Source organism: Bos taurus, chromosome 5, assembly GCF_002263795.3.
Source record: "Bos taurus isolate L1 Dominette 01449 registration number 42190680 breed Hereford chromosome 5, ARS-UCD2.0, whole genome shotgun sequence".
Classification (NCBI taxonomy): Eukaryota; Metazoa; Chordata; class Mammalia; order Artiodactyla; family Bovidae; genus Bos; species Bos taurus.
In genome coordinates this window covers 56,709,972-56,732,603 of record NC_037332.1, presented here as the reverse complement: position 1 = coordinate 56,732,603, position 22,632 = coordinate 56,709,972, and the positions used below count along the sequence as shown (strand labels likewise).

Here is a 22,632-nt window from a genome sequence, read left to right as displayed (position 1 = left end):
CCACGCCTGTTGCAGAACGAAGCCTGGCGGAGGGGGCGGGACCAGGATCTAATTCCGGGTCAGGAGCTGCTTACAGTCACTTCCTTTATCCAGTAAGTCATCCGGCTGTTTCCAGTTGTGGGTGGTGACGAGGTCTAAATAAGGGTATGAAATTAGAACAGGACTCGCTGGCCTGGCAGAACTCTCTATCCTGAGTTATGCAGTCCTTAGAAAGCCGACCCCTTCGCGTCCCTCATGTTGAGGCAGCAGCCTCTTCTCTCGGGTCAGCAAAGTAGCCACAACAGTATTACTTTCTGACTTCCTTTTATCAATTAATTCAGTAGAACGACGTATTAAATAATGACGAATACACGGAGATTGTAGTCACACCAATGAAAGGTAGCTGTGACCTAGGCTGTCAATTATTTTGGAATACATAATTTAAATGAGATTATCGTAAAGGTGTAAATTTCTATACTCAGTATATTTCTTTTTGCCTATTTTGGACACTGTATCCTGAAACTCATCCGTTCTAGAGGATCCCACTTCTTATACAGTAGTTTTTGAAAAGCAGAATGTAAACGTTTTGTTAATGAAAAGGTCAGGGGTCCTGATTCCCATATCCTCTCTCCAAAAGGACTCAACAAATACAATATTAACACTGAGTTCAGTCGTTCAGTCGTGTCTGACTCTTTGCGACCCCATGAACAGCAGCACTCCAGGCCTCCCTGTCCATCACCCACTGGTGGAGTCTACCCAAACCCATGTCCATTGAGTCAGTGATGCCATCCAACCATCTCATCCTCTGTCGTCCTCTTCTCCTCCTGCCCTCAATCTTTCCCAGCATCAGGGTCTTGTCCAGTGAGTCAGCTTTTTGCATCAGGTGGCCAAAGTATTGGAGTTTCAGCTTCAACATCAGTCCTTTCAATGAACACCCAGGTCTGATCTTTAGGATGGACTGGTTGGATCTCCTTGCAGTCCAAGGGACTCTCAGAGTCTTCTCCCAACACCACACTTTAAATACACTTAAAAGCTAGTGGCTTTAAGACAGTTGTGGCTATCTTTTAAGATAAGTGGGCTTCCTATTGTCTCAGATGGTAAAGAATCTGCCTGCAATGCAGGAGATGAGGGGTGGAGTCCTGGGTGGGTAAGTTCCGGGAGAAGGAAATGCCAACCTACTCCAGTATTCTTACCCGAGAAATCCAATGGACAGAGCCTGAAGGGCTACAATCCATGGGGTCCCAAAGAGTTGGACATGCCTGAGAGCCTAACACTTTTAAGATAAGCAGTGAATATTTTAAATGGTCTAAAAGCTACTTTAAAATTTCACTATTTTACTATGTGAAGTCACTCAGTCGTGTCCGACTCTTTGTGATCCCATGGACTGTAGCCTACTAGGCTCCTCAGTCCCTGGAATTCTCCAGGCAAGAGTACTGGAGTGGGTTGCCATTTCCTTCTCCAGGGGATCTTCCCAACCCAGGGATTGAACCGGGTCTCTCGCATTGCAGGCAGACGCTTTATCGTCTGAGCCACCAGGGAAGCCAATTTATTTTTTTTGTGAGGATTACTTCATAGGATTGTTAGGAAGGTAATGTAAGCCAACTTATTGTTATTATTAATTTTTTTGATAATATTTCTGCTTAATAGTGATCTGGGAGGCTTTCAGTGCATTCATTTACCTTCAGAAGAAAGGGCCAATAATAGCCAACTGTGGCCTTAGATAAGTAAAACATTCTGACTACTCCCCTTTCTTTCCCAGCAAGCCCACTGACTTATAACTGTTAATCATTAGCTAAGGAAGGATGTACTTTCTTTCTTTGGGTTTCTTTATCAACTGGGCAAGTTTGAAGATGGAAACTAGTTCTGTGCCCTTTGTTTCTACACTTTTCATACATGGATGAGTTGGATGAGTTGGCAAATCAGAGTTAGAGAAGTTAATTGTCTTTGAGCATGTTTCTGCTATTTTCAAGAATCAGACATTGTTATATACAAGCACAATATATTTATTTTATGGGCTGTTATACCAGTTTTTATCAAGGGCTCTAATATTAAAGCATTAAAATGCTTTAATGCTAAAACATCTTTTATTGAATGGGTAATCCCAGTTTTTCTCCTCTCATTTACTTAAGATGGACTAACAAATCTTTAGTAATTTTGTATTCAGGAGTTTTAATTGACCAGTCACTGTTTTCCAAAAAGATTGAACAATATATAGCAAACAGAAGTTCAACAGAGGAATTTTACACAATAGTCTTTAATTTTTTTCTTAAAAAATTAGAAAAGAGAAAGAAATGCAAGGCATTTCAGTGTGTTGACTGTATTACACCATCTGTTTTATATAAGTCAAAAGACAAAAGAAAAAAGACTGTGGCTATGGTGAAAACAATGTTATAGGTAATGCAAAGAAAGGAAAATTTTCATACCCCATGGAAAGCACCAGCCTGAAAGCCAGCTTCTCAATGTTTCTCAAAAGACAATGTAAACCAGAACGACTGTTTTGTTTAGACTGGCTGTAAAATCAGGCAAAAGAAATCTGACATTTCAGAATCTATCACATGAAGTCAAATATGGAAGAAATGAAACCTTTAAAATTTAAATTTAAAAAAAACACTTAAATTTAAAGTGGAGATCTACAAAGTCCAAGTGTTTTGACAAGTACAAAAAGTTTTATGCTGGTGAAGTGGTTTATTTTTTCTAAATTGCTTAGAAAATTATTCTCTGAGGGAAGAAGGAGCTACAATTGCCAACAGTTGTAAAAAATACTAGGCTCTAATATTGCAACAGTATTAAGTCATATCTTTTGAATTAAAGTTATAGTAGGTTTAGATGCCCATTTTAAAATGATTTTTTAAAAGACAAGGAGTGGGGTGTGGCCTGACCAATAAAAGTATCAGTAAACAAAATGAGGAAGTTACTGAATATACACTCCAGGTATAATTAACTTAAGTGTTAATTAAGAACTTAAGAACAAAACCCTCATACACCTAGAAATATGGAGGTTGAATCTGGTGAACTGACATTAAAGTCTTGGTCATATTACTACTCACTTACTTCTATACATGGCAACTACTAAAAGTTAGTACCTGTATCAGTAATCTTAGAATTATAATATTAAATTTTACAGATTAATCTGCATTCACTTATATCCTCCCATTATTGCTCCTTCCAGGAATCTGAACATTTTCCTTTGGTGGTTTCCCGAATCTTTTCAACATAATTCTTTCTCAAGAAAAGGAAATTTTGCTTTGAGCATTAAGACACATACACAGTTCTGCTACGTTTATTAAATGGCTCTTGAAGTATTTGATTCTTGGTTGAAGGTAGACGATAATCCATATTCATATAAAAGGAGCTGTTATCTTCAGAAGTCTTTTTGTAAATCTAAAATAGGATAGATTTTTATCAAGGATAGTAAAGGAAAACAAAGCTCATTTATTTCACATTCTGATTTGCTTAATGCTTCCATTAAATTCACATCATGCATAAAGATTTGCTTTCACATTTGCTGAAGCCCACATTATAGGCTGAGTTAGTACAGAACGAGAATACAAAGGACTTAATATGCCGCATTGGAATGGCAGCTTCAATGAGGCTTTCCAAGTTCAGAGTCATCACTGTTCATTCAACAAGCACGTATTTGAGTGTCTACTATGAGTAGAGCATTATCTTAGGCACTACTATTTAATCATCACACGTTTTATTAAAAAATGAAGTGGAAAGGGGGCTTGCATTTCTACAACATTGCCAATTTTCTATGGTATTCATCAATCTCTTGAATAATACTACTGATTTTTTTCCTTTTGCCTTACACATATGCTTGGGTGTCTCCTAGTCAAAGAACTTGATAAGCTCATTGAAACGTTCCTCTTGCTTGGCTTCTGCACTTAGATCTTTCAGCTTCCCCCAAAAATCATTATCAAGTTTCAAGGATGGCTCTAGTATCTGCATGTTTTGGAGATCTCCAGCTCTATTGTCCTAATACTAACAGCTCATTCTATTCCCTGTTTCTCCCCAGATACTGCTAGTAGATTTATCTTTCTAGGCACAACTTTCTAGATACAACAAATCATGATACTCCCTTCCTCAAAAAGCTTTAATTGCTTCCCTGTTTATGTGAAGTAAACTCAAACTCCCAAGTCTGGAATTCAAGGCAATCTACACTGTGGCTTCTTTGAATTTCTATCTCATCACTTCCTGATGCATCTTTTTCCAAATAAGCTATGCTACTTGATGGCCTCTAGAGTGACTTGATGCTTTCCTGCTTCTATGCCTTTGTTTCTGCTGTTCCTTGGAGAATGAACAACCTGTCTCCTTTCTCCACTCTTGTATCTCTATCTCATCAAATCTGTTTGTGGAATTCCTACTCATACCTCAAGGCCTGATATATTGGCACTGGGGACTAGAATTCATACAGTAGTTCACTGAATAGAGTTAAATGCCATTCTTTTCGTATAAAATCTTCCCAGGTTCTCTCAGTCAGATGAGACCTCTATTGCTTTTTTAGCATTTTATACTTTTTTTCTTTTTTTGGTATCAGTTAGTACTCCCTAAGGGCAGGGAGCCATAGTGTGGAATTCATCCTAGTATAATTCATTTTTATTTTTCTCATAGAACCTGACATATAGAAAGTGTTAAATGAGTATGTGCTGAATTGAATTAAGGGACCTCAGTTTTCAAAACACTAAAGATAGTAAGATAAACTAGTAACTTTTCTTGAGAGGGCAAAGATTAGAGCTCTAAAAATTGTTCACTTGCTAGATGTTTTAAACTGCTCATACTAAGATCAAAATAGCTATAAGGGAAAGGTATAGAATCTTACCACTCTTCTTGAGAAGTTCTCCTTTTCGGGATTTATCCAGGTTTTCAAGAAACTGCTCAAAAACTTTTACAAAAGGAGCTAGACTGGTCCTCTTATAATCTAAATTATGAAGACCATGAGTTATAATTAGCATTTTGGCAGCAAGAATAACATGAAAGTATAACTTTTAGTCTCTTGTAAAAATGCTATAGAATAGTGCTGTGCAATAGAAAATAATGAGAAATGTATAATTTAAAACACTCTAGTAGCCACATTAAAAAGGTGAAATTAACTTTAATAGTATATTTTATTTAACCCATTATATCTAAAATATTTCAACATATGATAAAAAGTGAATGAAGTTGCTCAGTTGTGTCCAACTTTTGCGACCCTATGGACTGTAGCCTACCAGGCTCCTCCATCCATGGGATTTTCCAGGCAAGAATACTGGAGTTGGTTGCCATTAAAGACTGAAATATTTTACATTGTTTCATACTAAGTCTTTGAAATGTAGTATTTTGTACTTAAAGTATAACTCAATTTATTAACAGATACTATATTATCATATCATTGGAAATACTTGATCTAGATTTAAAAAAGCAAGCTAATATAACTAATTTTTCTAACATGCTTAAAAGTTTTCTAACAATTGAATCAGTTATCAGTTTTTAAGCTTAAATTACTTAAAATTAACAAAACAAAACAAAACCCTGTTCTTTAGTTATACTAGCCACATTTCAAATGCCTAACAGCCACACTGTAGCTAATATATTATAGACAGTGCTGCTCTAAAACATCCAAACCATATGTATATAACTACTCTAGTAGGCTTTCTGGTACTAGACCAACATCATCTACTGCTATGTATTAAGTCCCACCAAACACTCCTTTCTTTGGAAATTGTGGCTTCAATAATAAATAGTTTTACCAACAGATCAAAACACTGAAAATGTGAAGTGAGGACCATACCTTCTAGAAACAATCAGAAATTTATAGTCACATGCATTAAGTACAGATATTTTTTGATTTATAAAAGTCTTAAAAATGTATATAAAACTTTGAATACAGAATCTTAATCATCCATTTAATTATACAATCTATAATTAATACCCAAAGGAAGGGAAAAAATCTAATTGAGATCAAAATGAGATTTGGATTTTATCTGCATGGAATTAAGAATACTCATAATAGTTTACTAAAAAGAATTTAAAGAAAAAAAAAAAAGCAAAGGAACCAAGGACTTCTCTGGTGGTCCAGTGGTTAAGACCCCATGCTTCCACTGCAGGGTAGGGTTCCATCCCTGATCAGAGAACTAAGATCCCACATGCCATAATTATTTATTGAGTACTATGCTAAATTATAAAAAAGTATAATCCATACAAACTACTTCATCTCAAGAAATTTTTATGTTTTAAAATATTTATTTATTTATTTGGGCCACTCTGTGAGGCTTGCAGGATCTTGGTTCCCTGACCAGGGATGGAACCCAGGCTCCTTGCAGTGGAGGTATGGAATCCTAACCACTGGACCATCAGGGAATTCCTTCAAGAAGCTTTTAAATGAATTGGAAAAACAACTCCTCTATGTAGTAACAGAAGACAATATATAATTAAAGGCCAAACAGGCATACGGATAATTTTGTGTCCAAAGAACTGACCAATCAAAGTTGACTGAGGTAGCTATGAACTGGGTCTTAGAAAAAAGATTTAATTAGATAGTCAGCGAGGAGGGTAGAGAACATACCAGTATTTGGGAAGTAGAAGGGAAGGAGCAAATGGTACTAATATGAAAATGGACAAAAGTTTAGAATCATAGAAATTAAAGAAATAATAAGGAACTTAAATATCACCTATGCCAGCCTCCCACCTAATCTAAAGCATCCCTGACTTACTCATGGCTAATAGCCTTTATGAATACTTGAAAGTGCAGTTTATTTCTGAACACATTTATTATAAAGCTTCTCCTTATAGGGAGCCAAAACTTGCTTTCTTAAAACCTCTGAACAAAGTAAAAAGATGTTCACAAAGAGATACTATTAAATTTATTATTTTTTTATTATTAAATTTAAAAAGTTGTGTTAAAAGTAATTTGTTAAAAAGAAAATAATACTAACAGGTTTATGTGGGAAAAAATAGCAGCTCCCACCTTTCCATCTTCTTGAATGGCAACTACTTTTTTCTTTTCTAGCACTTATTTCTAAAAATGAATACTTCCATTTTTACTTAGAAATTTAAGGCCATTCTTCCTAGGTCCATGGCTTTTTTGTGGGGAGGGACTGTAGGAAGGGGTCTGAAAGCTCTTAAGATCTTCTCTTAATTCTGAGTGTTAAATTTCAAAACGACGTGCCTTGGTGCAGGCGTATCATTCTCATTATGCTGAGCCCTTTTAACAAAGGGCTCATTTTTGGGATGTTTTCATATATAATTTTGACAATTTTTTCCATCCCTATTTTATTTGTTCTTTTTCTGTCAGATATTAGACCTCTTGAATCAGTCTTTAATTTTATCTTTTTCCTCCTTAAAAAACATAAACTAACTTGTCTTTTTTTTTTACTACTTTCTAGGAAGTCTCCTCTTTTCTTTTCCAGCCCTTCCAGTGAAAGTTTTATTCTAACAATTATGTTTTTGATTTCTAAGTCCTCTTTCTTATTCTGAATGTTTTTTTTTTTTTTTTTCCCCATAGCATTCTGGTCTTGCTTCATGGATACACTGTCTTCTCTTAATCTCTGAGGATATCAGTATTTTTTAAAAAAGGTTTCCTCTGTTCCTTGCATTCTTTATTTCCCCTGAGTTCTTTTTTTTTTCAGTTTATTATTATCCAGTTTATTTGTTCGAGACTTTTGTGCATTATTTTAAACAGAATGCTTGTAATCATTTTATAAATATTGATTGAGGAACGTACCTTGTTTATGTTAGAGCTGAAATATATGAAGTGACATTTGAGCTTGGATTCTGAAAGCAAGGTAGCAACATTTGACTAAAAAGATCAATCAGAGATCCGTTCTGCCCATTACAGTAGTCACAAGTCACATGAGCCTATTTAAATTAAATGAAGCTAAAAATTCAGTTTCTCACATTTTAAGTTATCAAAAGTCACGTGAAAAGGCTAGTGATTACCATTTGGACAGTGCATGACATTTTCATCACAGAAGGTACTGTTGAGCTATTGCTATAGTGTCTCTTGGATGTTGGTATAAGATTTGACTTTCACTAACAGTGTCAGACTTTATTTTTTTGGGCTCCGAAATCTCTGCAGATGGTGACTGCAGCCATGAAATTAAAAGACGCTTACTCCTTGGAAGCAAAGTTATGACCAACCTAGATAGCATATTCAAAAGCAGAGACATTACTTTGCCAACAAAGGTCCGTCTAGTCAAGGCTATGGTTTTTCCAGTGGTCATGTATGGATGTGACAGTTGGACTGTGAAGAAGGCTAAGCACCGAAGAATTGATGCTTTTGAACTGTGGTGTTGGAGAAGACTCTTGAGAGTCCCTTGGACTGCAAGGAGATCCAACCAGTCCATTCTGAAGGAGATCAGCCCTGGGATTTCTTTGGAAGGAATGATGCTAAAGCTGAAACTCCAGTACTTTGGCCACCTCATGTGAAGAGTTGACTCATTGGAAAAGACTCTGAGGCTGGGAGGGGTTGGGGGCAGGAGGAGAAGGGGACGACAGAGGATGAGATGGCTGGATGGCATCACTGACTCGATGGATGTGAGTCTGAGTGAACTCCGGGAGTTGGTGATGGACAGGGAGGCCTGGCGTGCTGTGATTCATGGGGTCGCAAAGAGTCGGACACGACTGAGCAACTGAACTGAACTGAACAGGCCGTTTTATACTCCCAGCTCTTTCAAATTATTGGATATACAATTCAGTTACAGTTTAGACATATATTTAACATAACACTCATCTGGATACAAAAACAAGTAGAGAACAAAATACTGCATACATGGTAGTTGTTAAGTAAATAGTTATTGAATCTAAGACTATGAGATTCAAACAATTGTCAAAATCAATTGACAATTCAATCTTTCAGTATAGATCCTGGCATTAAATGTTACTTTATGAATATTTGTTGACTCACATTGGATTCAACAGCACCATTTGGGCAACTGATGAAGGAGAGAAACATTGTGATCATATTATTTGCTACTGAGCTGGTTTCAGGATAAAAAATGATCCATTCTGGTCTGAATCCAAGGCAAATTAATTACTGAGTCACAGAAAGATGTCAATATAAAAAGATTATGTTAAAGTGAGACTTCAATATACTAACCTACCTCTGGTTCTGTGTTTAGTATCAGATTCAGTTCCATTCTCTTTTTCTTCTTTAGTAGAAATAACATCCAACTCATGGCAAATGGAACTACAAATAATAGAAGAAGATAATTTAAAAGTTGATTCTTGGTCAGTATTACCCAGTGTATGAAAGCACATGAATCTCACAAGATTTTCTGTGAAAAAAATGTGGCCAAATAAATTTGGGATATTCTAAACATCATACTCTCTTTCTGGAGTTTTCCATGCATGTTAGCCTATTAAAGACTAGGAAATTTTGCTTAAGTCAACATTTCTCAAACTTATTTGAACTTTTTTTTGTATAATAGTAGCTGAAAAACCTGTGTTCTGTAGAACTCACTAGGAAATGCTCTTCTGGAAGGGCACCATCATACAGCCTCAGAGAAGCTGCCTCTCCAGAAGGGATCTAATCCAATTTACTTCACATTTATAATAGCCACAAACAAAAAAGGAGTGATCAGTGATCTGGAACATACCTTATGGTTGGAACAGTAAATGGATCAAATTGATCCACTTTCTGTAAGTCAATAGGCACAGAAATGCGACCTGTGAGAAACAAAAAAGCTGAATATTGTACAATACAAATAATTATAGGCTGTGTCCTATGAGTTATTTTTGGCTAAAACTTTAAGGCTTAGAAAAAGGGTTACACTAATCTGTTAAGAGTATTTATTTAGAAATATAAATTAAAAGTACTTTCCGGACTTCCCTGGAGGTCCAATGGTTAAGACTCCACATTTCCAATGCAGGGGGTATGATTCTATTCCTGACTAGGGAACTAAGATCCCACATGCCATGTGGCCAAAAAGTTTCAAAAAATACATAAATACAATAAAATTGGGTCTTAAAAAAAAAGTACTTTCACATTAGTGCCTTTTATTTCTCTAAAAACACCAAAAAAAAAAAAAACAAAAAAATAGATGTGAAAGACTGTTGAGCTATTACCTAGTTGCTCTTATATCCATTTTGATTTCTGTTTTCCTCTTCCCTATATCTTCCAATATGTAAGTACGGAACAATCTCAAATTTAGTGAGTCGTGAAGATGGAACACAAAATAGATGGAAGTAGTTTACTTCATTACTTTAATTTGCTGAAATCAAAACAGACACCTATGTGTTGAGCATCTTTGGAAATAATATAAATGACATATTACCCTTTTACAAAATCCACAACTGGGACATGACATAAAATTCATATCCGAAAAATGAGATAATGAATTTAAAGAATGGCAGGTGACTAACAAAATAATTAAGGAAATTGGGAGTTACTGGTGGAAGGCAGAGTGAAAAGACTATAGCCATTTAATGGGAAAAAGATATAATAAAAATGTATACTTACGAGTGAATGTAATTAGTTACTCAAATCTTGAATATTAAATAAGGGGAATACTCACTGAAGCTTTAGAATATTAAGATAAACATTAAGAAACATTAAGCTTACTACCAAAATAAACTAAAAACACATAATTGGCAGATTTGAAAAGGGGCTATATAAATGTATACACTACAGAGTCATTGTAGACTATTAAAGAAAACTAGGTAATTTGGAAATGGCAGCCCACTCCAGTGGTTTTGCCTGGAGAATCCCAGGGACGGGGGAGCCTGGTGGGCTGCCGTCTATGGGGTCACATAAAGTCGGACACGACTGAGGCGACTTGGCAGCAGCAGCAGGCAATTTAGGAGTATTGAATATGTGACAGACACTTTTCTAAGCATTTTACCTTTTAGATCTTCACCATAAACCACTGAGGTATCTCCATTGTACAGATGCTAAAACCAAGGGTAGTTTGCTTAACTTCCCACAGCAAGTGGCAGAGTTGAATTGTTGACACTAAAAAGGGTAACTAGATACTTCTAATTGTGTCCTCTAGTTGGATGGAGCAAAGTTTATGCCACTGTCTCAACTATCATACTTATTGTAAAGTCAGTTTTAGTCCATCAAATCTTATCCAGAGAGTGAAAGAAGAAAGCTAAATCTATTGAAAAAGACCTGAGGGAAGCAGCATAGTGGAAAGAGCATGGAAATTTTTTTTAAATTGGAGTATAGTTGCCTTACAGTGTTGTTAATTTCTGCTGTACAGCAAAATGAATCAGTTCTATGTATACATATACCCACCCCCACTTTTTAAGATTTCCTTCTCATTTAAGTTACCACAGATGATTCGTACAGGTTCCTGAGCTATACAGTAGGTTCCCATTATTTAATTACATAGTAGTATATATATGTCAATCCCAATCTCCCAATTCATCCCACCCTCTGCTTCCACCTTGGTAACCAGAAATTTGTCCTCTACATCTGTGATTCTATTTCTAAAAAGCACAGAACTTTGAGTCTTAAGAATTGAACTCTGTTATCAGTTCTGACATAATTTTTTTATTTTTGGCCATACTACGAGGCTTGTGGGATCTTAGTTCCCCAAATGGCAATAGAACCTGGTCCCCATGAGTGAAAGTGCTGAGTCCTAACCTCCCTGGATCACTAGGGAATTCCCCAAAATTTGTTTTAAGACTGTGGACAAATCACTTTAACCTCTCGAGCCACTGTTTTCTCATCTGTACAATATGTGCTATTGTTCTGTGATTTTTAAGTTCCTCTCCAACTCTACTTCTAACGCTGAACCTTGGAAACCCAACTGAAAATTATTTACATAGTGGAAACTCATTGAATAGCTATTAACTGACAATGGAAAAATAAGTTAATTCAGATATTAGCTGACAGAACAATTCTTCAAGCTTTACTATTTCAGACATTCACACCCAGTGACATGCTTTCTATAACAAAAAATAACTTTGATTTTTCTTTTGTTTTTCTTATTTTTTTTTTACATAGTACCTGTTTTAGGATGAACACTAAAAGGGCTCTTCAGTAAATGATTGATTCCTTTGCTAACATTGATATCCAGTCGTGGAAAACAATACTGGAGCATGATCTCCCACTCAAGCCAGAGTCCACATTTGTCGTTTTTGTTGTTTTTCTAAAAACAGATGCAAGTCCAGCATGAGGATCAGTAGGAACTTTTGAAGATTTATTTAAGGTGGTGAAAAAATGATCTTCAACCATCTTTAAATTAGTAAGCGAAAAAATGATAATTTAATTAAGAATTGCATTGTTGTATTTGTAATATAGATTTCAATGGAATATACCTGATATTTGTTGATGGTGTTCTTCAAAGTCTCCCAACGCTGAGGTGAATTGCTCTGCCTTTGGAAGCCTTGTTGAAGTTCATCACGCACTGGTGATGGATCATTAAGGAACACACTCATTTAGGGTACATCAACAAACAACTTATTTTCAATGTGTATTACCACAAGGATATCTAAAGATTACACAGTAATTATTGTCTTCTAAAATACAAATATTAAACACAAAACCTTAGAAAAATTCCCCTGTTAAATTGTATTAGGTACGACAGAAAGAATGCCAAAATAGCTGTAAGGTTTAAGGTAAAACTGGTCCGTGATCTGTATATATTTTGATGATGATTTTGCATTCGTTAAGTAGTCACTAATTTTAGGAGGATCAACTTCCAAAATGAGGAAATTTATTTACAAAACAGCCTCACTTCTTATTATATTCCAGACTAGAGATTAAAAAAAAAATGCAGAAATACAGGAGATGTTTTGAGTAAAAAGGTTAAAACTATATAAGTACATGAGAACATGCAGGTAGAACAAATTTATAATATCATAGGTCAGTACAAGTAGCTCACATAGAAATGGTCTTGGGAAAGGATATTTTCAGGAACAAGGGCTAAAATTTTATCCCAACTTTGTTTATTCTCAAGAATATCTTGATCAACTAAGGCATATTGTTCAAAGTATTTTTTTATTATGTTTATAGATTTTCTGTAGGAACAATAATAACAAAGTCCCAACACTATTAGCGACATATATGGCACATGGCTTTTGTTCACTAGGGAGGCTAGTACTTATTTTCACTGAATTTCTAGAACTTAATTAGATAAAATGGGAATTATATCTCTTCATAGGGTTATGAGAGTTAAATGAAACACTCTAAGGGGAAAGAACCTAGCGTAATACTTGGCTTAGACTAGATATTCAAGAAATGTTTACTTCTTAAATCCCACAATTTAGAAGGTTAATAGCATCATAGACATGTAACAAGGGCAGAAAGCAACCAAATCAGGACAATGTAATAATACATCAGTAGTAGGATGTGGGATACAATCCAGTTTCTATTCCGAATTGCTTGCTTTAGCATCTCAACAGTTACAAAGTGCTTTGCATTTTGAAAATAGACTTTGCAACTACTGTTTTATGTATATATATTTGTATGTTAGGTTACTAGCTTTTATTTTATTATTATTATTTTTTTGGCTGCACAGCACACAGCATGCAGGATCTCAGTTCTCCAGTCAGGGACTGAACCCATGACCCATGCAGTGGAGGCAGAGAGTCTTAACCACTGGACTGCCAGGGCCTTTCTATTGTTTCATTTAATCTCTGCCACAACTCTGAGATAGATGTTGTAGACACTGTTCTCCCCATACTGATAAGAAACAGAGTCTCTAATATTTTATCAAGGTCATATTAAAGTGGCAAAATAGGGATTCTTACTTCTAATGCAATGCTCTTTCCATTATCCTAGAGAAGTAGTGAATTCAATGGAAAGGGTATGGTCTTTGGAATCAAGCAGACAAGGACATATATCCTGATTTTAATAATTACTTGCATAAAGCCAAACAAATTATAAAATCTCTCCAAATCTCACTTCTCTCATCTATAAGTGGAGATAACCATCATGTATCTAATGCGGTTGTTGTGAAGACCAATAAAAACATTTGTGAAACACCTATCAAGAATACTGGAATGTACAAAACAGACAATTAATTAATTCTGGCTATTACTGTTGTAAAATGCTACCCTGGTGCAGAAAATTGATAAAGTAATTCTAAAAGCACATGCAGGTAAATCAGACACAACTTAAACTTCATGGAGTCTTCCCCAACAGACCTGACAAAAGGGTGAATTTTTTCACTTAGGTGAACTTTCTTTTTAACATCTTGACCACCCTGAAAAACAAACCATCAAAAACAAACAAACAAACAAACACTTCATGTATATTATATAACATAAATGAAATAAATCAAAATTTTCTTTAACGTGTTCTAAAGATATTGATTAAATTCTGTCAAAGTATAGAATCTTGGATGCCATTTTATACAGTCTCAATACCTGTAATTTTCTTGGTTAACTTTACTTGACATACTTGGACCAGAAAAGTAAACCAAACTTCCTTTTGCTACAAAGGAGGATACTTACAGCAAAATATGAGATATCTTAAAAAAATGTAACTACTATGATTTTAACTGATCTGCTGGTAAAATCATTTACTCTGAAATATGAATACTTAAAAGATAGTTTGTTACTAAGCATACAAGACTGGGTAATGTCTAGCTAACGAAATAATGTAAACTATCATTAAGAAGACCTTACCTTTACAAGACTCAAATATTCAACTATCCCAGAACGTACTGCAGAGGACAGTTTTCTAACTGATTCATCACAGACCCAACAATGAACACCTCTCCTTCCAGAATATACCCAGAGACGATGTTTAAATCCAAAGTCCTCTGAGGAGGGAAGAAAGCATCGGTTTTAAAATAAATTTGTAAATTTCTGGTTCTTGCATACTTCTCTAGCTTGATTTTTTTTACCTCTTATCCACATGTACTCATCTTAACTATACTGCAGTTGACCCTTGAACAAAGTGGGATGCCGACCCTCCCACTAGAAAATCCACATAAAACTTATGGTTGGCCCTCCATAGAAACAGTTCCTTGAACTTCCTGGGTGGTCCAGTGGTTAAGAATCTGCCTGCCAATGCAGGGGACACAAGTTTGATCCTTGATCAGGGAAAATTCCACATGTTGTGGGGCAACGAAGCCTGTGTGCCACAACTATGGAGCCTATACTCTGCAATAAGAAAAGCCTGCACGCTATAACGAAGAACAGCCCTCCCTGTCAACTAGAGAAAGCCCATGTCTAGTGATGAAGACCCAGTGCAGCCAACAAATAAATATGTGTGTGTATATATATATATATATGTGTGTGTGTGTGTGTATATGTGTGTGTGTGTGTGTGTGTATATATAAAAGGACGAGTTCCTCTGCATCAGCAGTTCCTCTATATTTGTGGTTCCACATCTGCAGATTTAACCAACTATGAAGCATACAGTATTGCAGTATTTACTATTGAAAAAAATCTGTATAAGTAGACTTGCGCTGTTCAAATTCATGTTGTTCAAGGGTCAACTGTACATTATTTGTACTTTCCCATGCTCCCTGAGTTCTTACCTTCAGTTCTTTACTTATTCTGTTACTCTGCTAAGAATTTCTTCATGCCCCACTACTTCCATTTCTCTCCCTGACCAATTGCCATTTCTCTCTAAAGATCCAGTCTAAGAATATTAAAAGAGGTAACAAATTTAAAGTGTTTGGAACAGTGCCTGGTACATAATAAGCCTCTTATATAAAGTTAGTCATTATTGTTATCCTTACCATCACCTCTTCCAGGAAGCCTTTTCTGATCTAATATCTTCCCATTCCTGTATGCACTCCTGCTGTTCTATATCCCCATAGCACCCTGTACATATTAACACATATGTAATCCTGAATTTTCTTGTTTCCTCTTTAGACTGCATAACTTACTTGAGGTAAGAATTGTTATCTTTCATAGTTCCCTCACTTAGGACAGTAACTGGCATGCAAGAGTTGCTCAACAGATGACTGAATTGGGAAAAAAATTACATGATTTGATCAACAGGTTTATCAAAGTTTTAACTACAACTTTAATCTTTTATTTTCCCATCATATATTTCAAAGAAACATGTCAGAAATTTATGAGAATTGATTATAAAAATGGTGTAGACAGATTAATATTCAGAAGAAAAGAAGATTCTTGCATGGTGACCCCATTTAGATACTGCTAATACTTGCCTTTTAGTGCTCGGTCGATGATATGTATGGCCATCGTCATGAGGGTCCAGCACTTGGAACATATGTCTGCAGAACTGGGGCAGGATGATCATTACTCACTGTCAGTGATATCACCTCCCCCCCCCCCCCCCCAGCAAAGCATGCCGAGCTCACCTGCAACATCTCCTCACATCGTCATAGTCTGTCATGTCAATGTCAAACACCAGTTCTTTTTCCTGAGCCTGGAAAGCTCCCAGCTTCACTGTATTGTGTTGATTGGGCTAAAGGGACAAAATATCAATCAGTTTCTATGAGAGCTGCCACAGTGTCAGATATGCTAATTTCCTACCTATAAAGAAAAAGGTGCCAAAGAGAAGGAAAGAAACCATATACTGCCAAGTCTGTCAGTGACTGACATTGGCTGGATCCTATACAGCCAGAAGTGATGACAGTGTAACTTTCATCTACTAAAAACAAGGTTTGATAAATGTTTTACCATAAGTTATGTTTTCTTATAATCCTATTGAGATATAATTGACATAAGACATTGTATAATAAACATTTGTTGATCAATAGAAATCATAATAAAGCATTTTTAGGTTTCTGATCAGGAAAGGTCCATACAAATAATTAGAAGCCTACTGCAAGATATTTTAAGGACCTTTAATTGTTATTGGGCATATAAGTAACAAAAATGTGTTTAAAATTTTTCAATAATTCAAAAAGATCTCCCAAGTCAGTCTGGCTCAAGCTGTAAGTAATTTCCTTTGAGGCTATGGAGTATCTGGTAAAGAAGATAGACTGAATGCAAATACTTATTTGGCTTTCTCTAAACCTGTACAAAAATAATTTTTTCTTTTTAAAGACAGGTATAAGTCTTTTTAAAAAGAACCAGAGAGGAGACAATACCACCACAATTTTTATAAGGAGATTCAAAAAGCTGAATCTTCAGCTCTCAGTAAAGAAAGAACAAGAAGAAACCCAGTTTACATCTCAGAATCCCCAAGTCTTAGGAACAGGTGACAACACGTATCTCTGGAGCTGAGATTAAAAACAGGAGGATTGGTTACAAACCTGTTTATGAGGTAGTTAGTACTAAACCTACTCTGTGGAGCTAGGTGACTGTGCTTCCATTTCCCTGGCAGACACCTGAATCATTACCTGGAGAGCATAAAACAGAGGGTCCCTGGACTGAGAAGGGGAGAGTAGGCACAGCTGAAAAAATGTTGTACTGTACAGATATTCAGGGGATTAATTAGACATTTACTTGTGGAATGTTGAGACCTAGCTGTCTCCTCTGTACCTTTCCACTGCCGCCCCAGGCAGGAGACAGGAAGATTCCTCTCTGAAGCCTGACCAGGTGTGTCAGGCATTGTTATTAGGCTCTAGGAACAGATCAGTGATCAACTGGAGTTTTCATTCTGGCAAAGACCTAGAGAAACTGACACCAGAGCTTCCTGCAATAAAATGGCCCAGTCAGATCACTCTGTAGTAAAGAAATCTCAGCCATGTACACAGAGCTTCCAATCAGCTCTTTGGTACTCTATTCTTAAATATAAGCAACAAGCAAGACATTACCAGATATATGAGGAAAACCTCTGATAAAAGTGGAAAAACAGAAAAAAATGTAACTGTAGATAAAACAACCTGTGTAACAGAAGAAAATGACAGGTAAAAACCTGTCATTGGTATCTTCAGCAGGATCAGATACATCAATGAAAAGAGTACAGGATATGTGAGAAAAAAAAGGTTCTTGGAAATGAAAACATAATAGCAGAAATGAAAACCTCTGAGGAAATTCCCCAGAAAGCAGAGAAAATGAAAACAATAAGTAGGAAAAGAGACTTCTCTGGTGGTCTAGTGGTTAATACTCTGCACTTCCAATACAAGGGGGCCTGGGATTCAATCCCTGGTCAGGAAACTAGATTCCACATGCCACAACTAAAGATTCCATATGCTGCAATGAAGACTGAAGGTTCCTTGTACCTTAGTTAAGACCCAGCACAGCCAAAAAAAAAAAAAAGAGGTTGCCTCTTGGGAACAGAAAATAGGGGCAAAAGTAGGATACCAAAAAAAAAAAAAAAAGCCTAATTAATAGTAGTTGATTTTGTAAACTATGTGCATATATAACCAATAAAAACACACAAAGATGATGTATAGATGCCTGTCTTGGCCCAATTTAAGAAATGACACCTTTTCCCCCTTCTGTGCTAGGGAGGAGTAGAGTGACACCTTGGCTCTTCTATAGAGACTTCAGTTTTAATCTCCATCCCTAAAAGAGGAGAAACCTGCTCCAAAGTATTTTCCCTGCCTGCCTTTTCTTACCTCCTCTCCCTTTCCTTTGGGATTTAGAGTCAGAAAACCTGGATTTAGGTCCTATCTCCCTCATTTAGAAATTGTGTAACCTAGGCCAAATTATCTAAGTTCTCTTTTTTAAAAAAGAATAATGAAGAATGATATGAAAAACAAGTTATACATTAAGAAAAAGCTCCATACAAAAGCTATTATTCTATGTGTATCTTTTCCCTACCTGTGTATATTTTTAAAGAGAGGAAGAAGGGCAATTTTGGGCAATTATGTTCATTCATTCAACAGATAACTCTCTCTGTCCGGCAGTATTCTAAGTACTTAGAATGTATCAGTGAGGGGAGAGGGTAGGAGGAAGGGCAGGCTGCAGGCCTCTTTGAGTAAGGACTTGAAGGTGAGAAAAATGAACCAAAAAGATGCTTCGGGAAATGGGTTCTAGGCCGTGGAAATTGATTGAGCACAGGTCAGTGTGACAGGAATGGAGTGAGTGAGGGAGAGAGAGTGGCTTACTCTGTGGAAAATGAGAAGCCACTGGAGAATGGTTTTGGGCAGATGAATCACGATGATCTTACTTGTTTTAAAAGGATCCTTTTGGCTGCCGTGTTGAGAATACAGTCTAGAGTCTACAGGAGCAAAGTGTTAGGAAGTTTTTACAATAATTCAGATAAGAGGTGATGGTGATGATAGTACCACTAGTAGCAGTGGTTAGTAGATATTATTATGGAAGAGCTAAAGAGATTACCTAGTGAAACAGACATAGGTGTGAGAGAGGAATCAAGAATGATTCTCTCCAATATCTTCTGTGTTCAACCATGCTGACTTCTTCATTTAGTCTTTGAAAAATGTTTTTTTATCTATTTGATTGTGCTGGCTCTTCGTTGCTGCATGGGCTTTCTCTAGTTTCAGTACACGGGGTTCTCATTGGAGTGGCTTCTCCTGTTGAGGAGCATGGCCTCTAGGGCGGCTGGGCTTTAGGTGCAGCTCTCAGGATCTAGAGCACAGGCTCATTAGTTGTGGCACACATGCTTAATTGCTCCATGGCATGTGGGATCTTCCTGGACCAGGGATTGAACCCATTTCCCCTGCATCCGCTGTACCACCAGGGAAGTCCCTCATTTAGTCTTTTTTTTTTAAACATTTCTTTTTTAATGGACCTCATTTAGTCTTTTAGCCAGATACTGGCTGAAAGTTTTTTTGTCCTAGAGTGAATATACCCAATCCATTTCCAAATGATTTCCAGTCAGTAAAGTATCAAAGGATGTTAAAAAAAATTTTTTTTTTACTTTACAACTTTCTTACAAAAATGGTTGAAGTGTGGCTCTTCAAATAAAATAAACACTACAAATTTATCTCAAAATGCTAGGGGCACCAAACCTTTCTTGGTTTAAAAAGCAACAAACTACTTAAAAAAACGATTTCTTACTCTGTGGGAATATACTGCGCCAATATCAATCTTGTATGGATTCATTTTCTGCATCTCCTTTTCCAGATCACTTTGGTTGTTGAAGGATTGGTAGCGAATATAAATATCATCTTTCAATGTGAATGAAAATTCACGGTGCTGAAAGTAATTCTTTACCACTGCAAAATAAATGTACACCTTAAAGTTAATTTGGTACTTTATCCAGCTCAGAGCATTAAAACATTAACCAATGAGAAGATATTTTTAATGAGTCCTCTGCTCAACACTATGCTACATGTTAAAAAAAAAAAAAGGCAAGAGCTAGTTACTAATTTGAAGGGGTTTACAAAGATGAAGATAAAAATGCAGAAATATTTTCAATATGTAATACCACCTCTCTTTCCTTGGTGGGCACTAATAAATTCAAGCGGCAAGAGTTAAGTACCTCTCCTCTTTTAGGAGATGCCCCTCTGTCCCTGAGCAGATCACGACTTTGCAGCTTCATGCTATGACCCTGTACCTCCTCCCCTCCACCCCCCGCTCCCCTCACGCCCCGTGGTTGCAGGTAAACATCAAACGGAAAGTGAGTCCGACCATTTGAGCCGGAAAAATCTCATGGACTGAGGAGCTGGTGAGCTACAGTTCACAGGGTCGCAAAAAGTCGACATGACCGAGCGACTCAGCACACACTAACACGTAGTGGTAGTGGTAGCGGCTATACCCTTCCGTGTGCGGCGTAGGCTGGTCATTACATCCTCTCTCGGCCCATTTACCCCTCAGAGGTGACGGAGAGGGCTGGAGATAACAAACGAAGGTGCCCAGCACAACGCCTGGCGCACAGGAGGCACTTCATATTGTCATTCCAAGGTACCCTCCCAAAACCTCCTCACACGCCTTTGCAGACACACTACCACCCCTCTCCCTGCCTCCATCACCTCCGCCATAGTTGAGCCAGCGATAGTATTGGCCGTAGGGAAAGAGCCTTCGGTAATAAAGCTTAAGCAGCTCGGGCAGCTCGGCAGGATCAAACGCCTCCATGGAACACAGAATTCAACCGTGGGAGGACTACCGCAAGAATTGGCGGGAACCACACAGGCCAGCCTGAGCCACTGCGCAGGCGCATCGTGGCCACGGCCCGCCGTCCGCAGGGGCCGCTGGGAATTGTAGTTCCTATTTGGAGGCTGGCCTGGGCGAGGCCGCTTCTGACCGACTGGGCGTCCAGGGTAGCTCAGCTGGTAAAGAATCCACCTGCAATGGGAGACCGCGAGTTCGATTCCTGGGTCGGGAAGATCCGCTGGAGAAGGGATAGGTTACCCACTCCATTATTCTTGGGCTTCTCTGGTGGCTCAGACTGTAAAGAATCCGCTTGCAATGAGGGAGACCTGGTTTCCATCCCTGGGTTTGGAAGATGACTTGGAGAAGGGAATTGACTACCCACTCTGGTTTTCTGGCCTGGAGAATTCCATGGACAGAGGCGCCTGGCAGGCTATAGTCTATGAGGTCGCAAAGAGTCCGACTCGACTGAGCGACTTTCCCGTTCACTTTCTGGTCGAGGGCGGTGCTCCTGTGGTCTCTGCCCATTTGTTTCTTCGCTAGGTTCCCTGCACAGGTGGGACGAAGAAGACCACGCCCATTCCTGGACGATTTACTGCGGAAAGATGAGCCCTGGAGCATATGGTTGTTGTTCAGTCTCTCAGTCATGTCGGACTCTTTGCGACCCAATGGATTGCAGCACTGCCAGGCTTCCCTGTCCTTCACCATCTCCCAGAGCTTGCTCAAGCTCATGTCCATTGAGTTGATGATGCCATCCAGCCATCTCATCTTCTGTCGTCCCCTTCTCCTCCTGCCTTCAATCTTTTCCAACATCAGAGTCTTTTCAAATGAGTCGGCTCTTGCCATCAGGTGGCCAAAGTATTGGAGCTTCAGCTTCAGCATCAGTCCTTCCAATGAATTCAGGGTTGATTTCCTTTACGATTGACTGGTTTGATCTCCTTGCAGTCCAAGGGATTCTGAAGAGTCTTCTCCAACACCACAGTTCAAACACATCAATTCTTTGGTGCTCAGCCTTCTTTATGGTCCAACTCTCACATCCATACATGATTACTGGAAAAATCATAGCTTTGACTAGATGGACCTTTGTTGGCAAAGTAATGTCTCAGCTTTTTAATACGCTGACCAGGTTTGTCATAGCTTTTCTTCCAAGGAGCAAGTGTCTTTTAATTTCATGACTTCTTTCACCATCTACAGTGATTTTGGAGTCCAAGAGAATGAAGTCTGTCACTGTTTCCATTGTTCCATCTATTTGCTATGAAGTGATGGGACTGGATGCCATGATCCTAGTTTTCTGAATGTTGAGTTTTAAGCCAACTTTTTCATTCTTTTCTTTCACCTTCATCAAGAGGCTCTTTAGTTCCTCTTCGCTCTCTGCCATAAGGACGGTGTCATCTACCTATCTGAGGTTATTGATGTTTCTCCTGGCAATCTTGATTCCAGCTTGGGCTTCATCCAGCCCGGCATTTTGCTTGATGTACTCTGCATATAAGTTAAATAAGCAGGGTGACAATATACAGCCTTGACGTACTCCTTTCCCAATACGGAACCAGTCCATTGTTTCATGTCTGGTTCTAACTGTTGCTTCTTGACCTGCATACAGGTTTCTCGGGAGCAAGTAAGGTGGTCTGGTATTCCCATCTCTAAGAATTTTCCACAGTTTGTTGTGATCCACACAGTCAAAGGCTTTAGTGTAGTCAATAAAGCAGAAGTAGATTTTTTTCTGGCATTGTCTTGCTTTTTCTATGATCCAGTGCATGTTGGCAATTTGATCTCTGGTTCCTATGCCTTTTCTAAATCCAGCTTGAACATCTTAGTATGCCAGGTTCACATACTGTTGAAGCTTAGCTGGGAGAATTT

General features: G+C 37.6%; 1 protein-coding gene and 1 long non-coding RNA gene across 2 annotated transcripts; one reads left to right on the top strand and one right to left on the bottom strand.

Moving 5' to 3' along the window:
* The first annotated feature begins 4 nt into the window (after positions 1-4).
* LOC132345299 (uncharacterized) lies at positions 5-12,311 on the top strand. Its single transcript, XR_009494539.1, has 2 exons — positions 5-92; positions 12,061-12,311. It is a non-coding gene; the product is annotated as an uncharacterized lncRNA (long non-coding RNA).
* PRIM1 (DNA primase subunit 1) lies at positions 3,064-20,854 on the bottom strand. Its single transcript, NM_001145865.1, has 13 exons — positions 20,658-20,854; positions 19,744-19,901; positions 16,188-16,294; positions 16,035-16,108; positions 14,533-14,669; positions 14,050-14,108; positions 12,812-12,921; positions 12,220-12,311; positions 11,909-12,050; positions 9,552-9,621; positions 9,057-9,142; positions 4,799-4,897; positions 3,064-3,360 (listed from the first exon to the last, which is right to left on the bottom strand). Exons 1-13 carry the CDS (start codon positions 20,758-20,760, stop codon positions 3,341-3,343), a joined length of 1,257 nt encoding a protein of 418 aa, NP_001139337.1. The 5' UTR covers positions 20,761-20,854; the 3' UTR covers positions 3,064-3,340.
* Positions 20,855-22,632: the final 1,778 nt, after the last annotated feature.

What these genes read in the sequence shown, in the direction of transcription:
- PRIM1 (NM_001145865.1), bottom strand. Translation starts at nt 20,760, where the DNA reads ATGGAGGCGTTTGATCCTGCCGAGCTGCCCGAGCTGCTTAAGCTTTAT. An exon ending in CTGGCTCAACTATGGCGGAG is followed by an intron (nt 19,902 to 20,657) that starts GTGATGGAGGCA and finishes TTTATTTTGCAG; the next exon opens with TGGTAAAGAATTACTTTCAG. An exon ending in TACTAAACACAGAACCAGAG is followed by an intron (nt 4,898 to 9,056) that starts GTAGGTTAGTAT and finishes TTCATAATTTAG; the next exon opens with ATTATAAGAGGACCAGTCTA.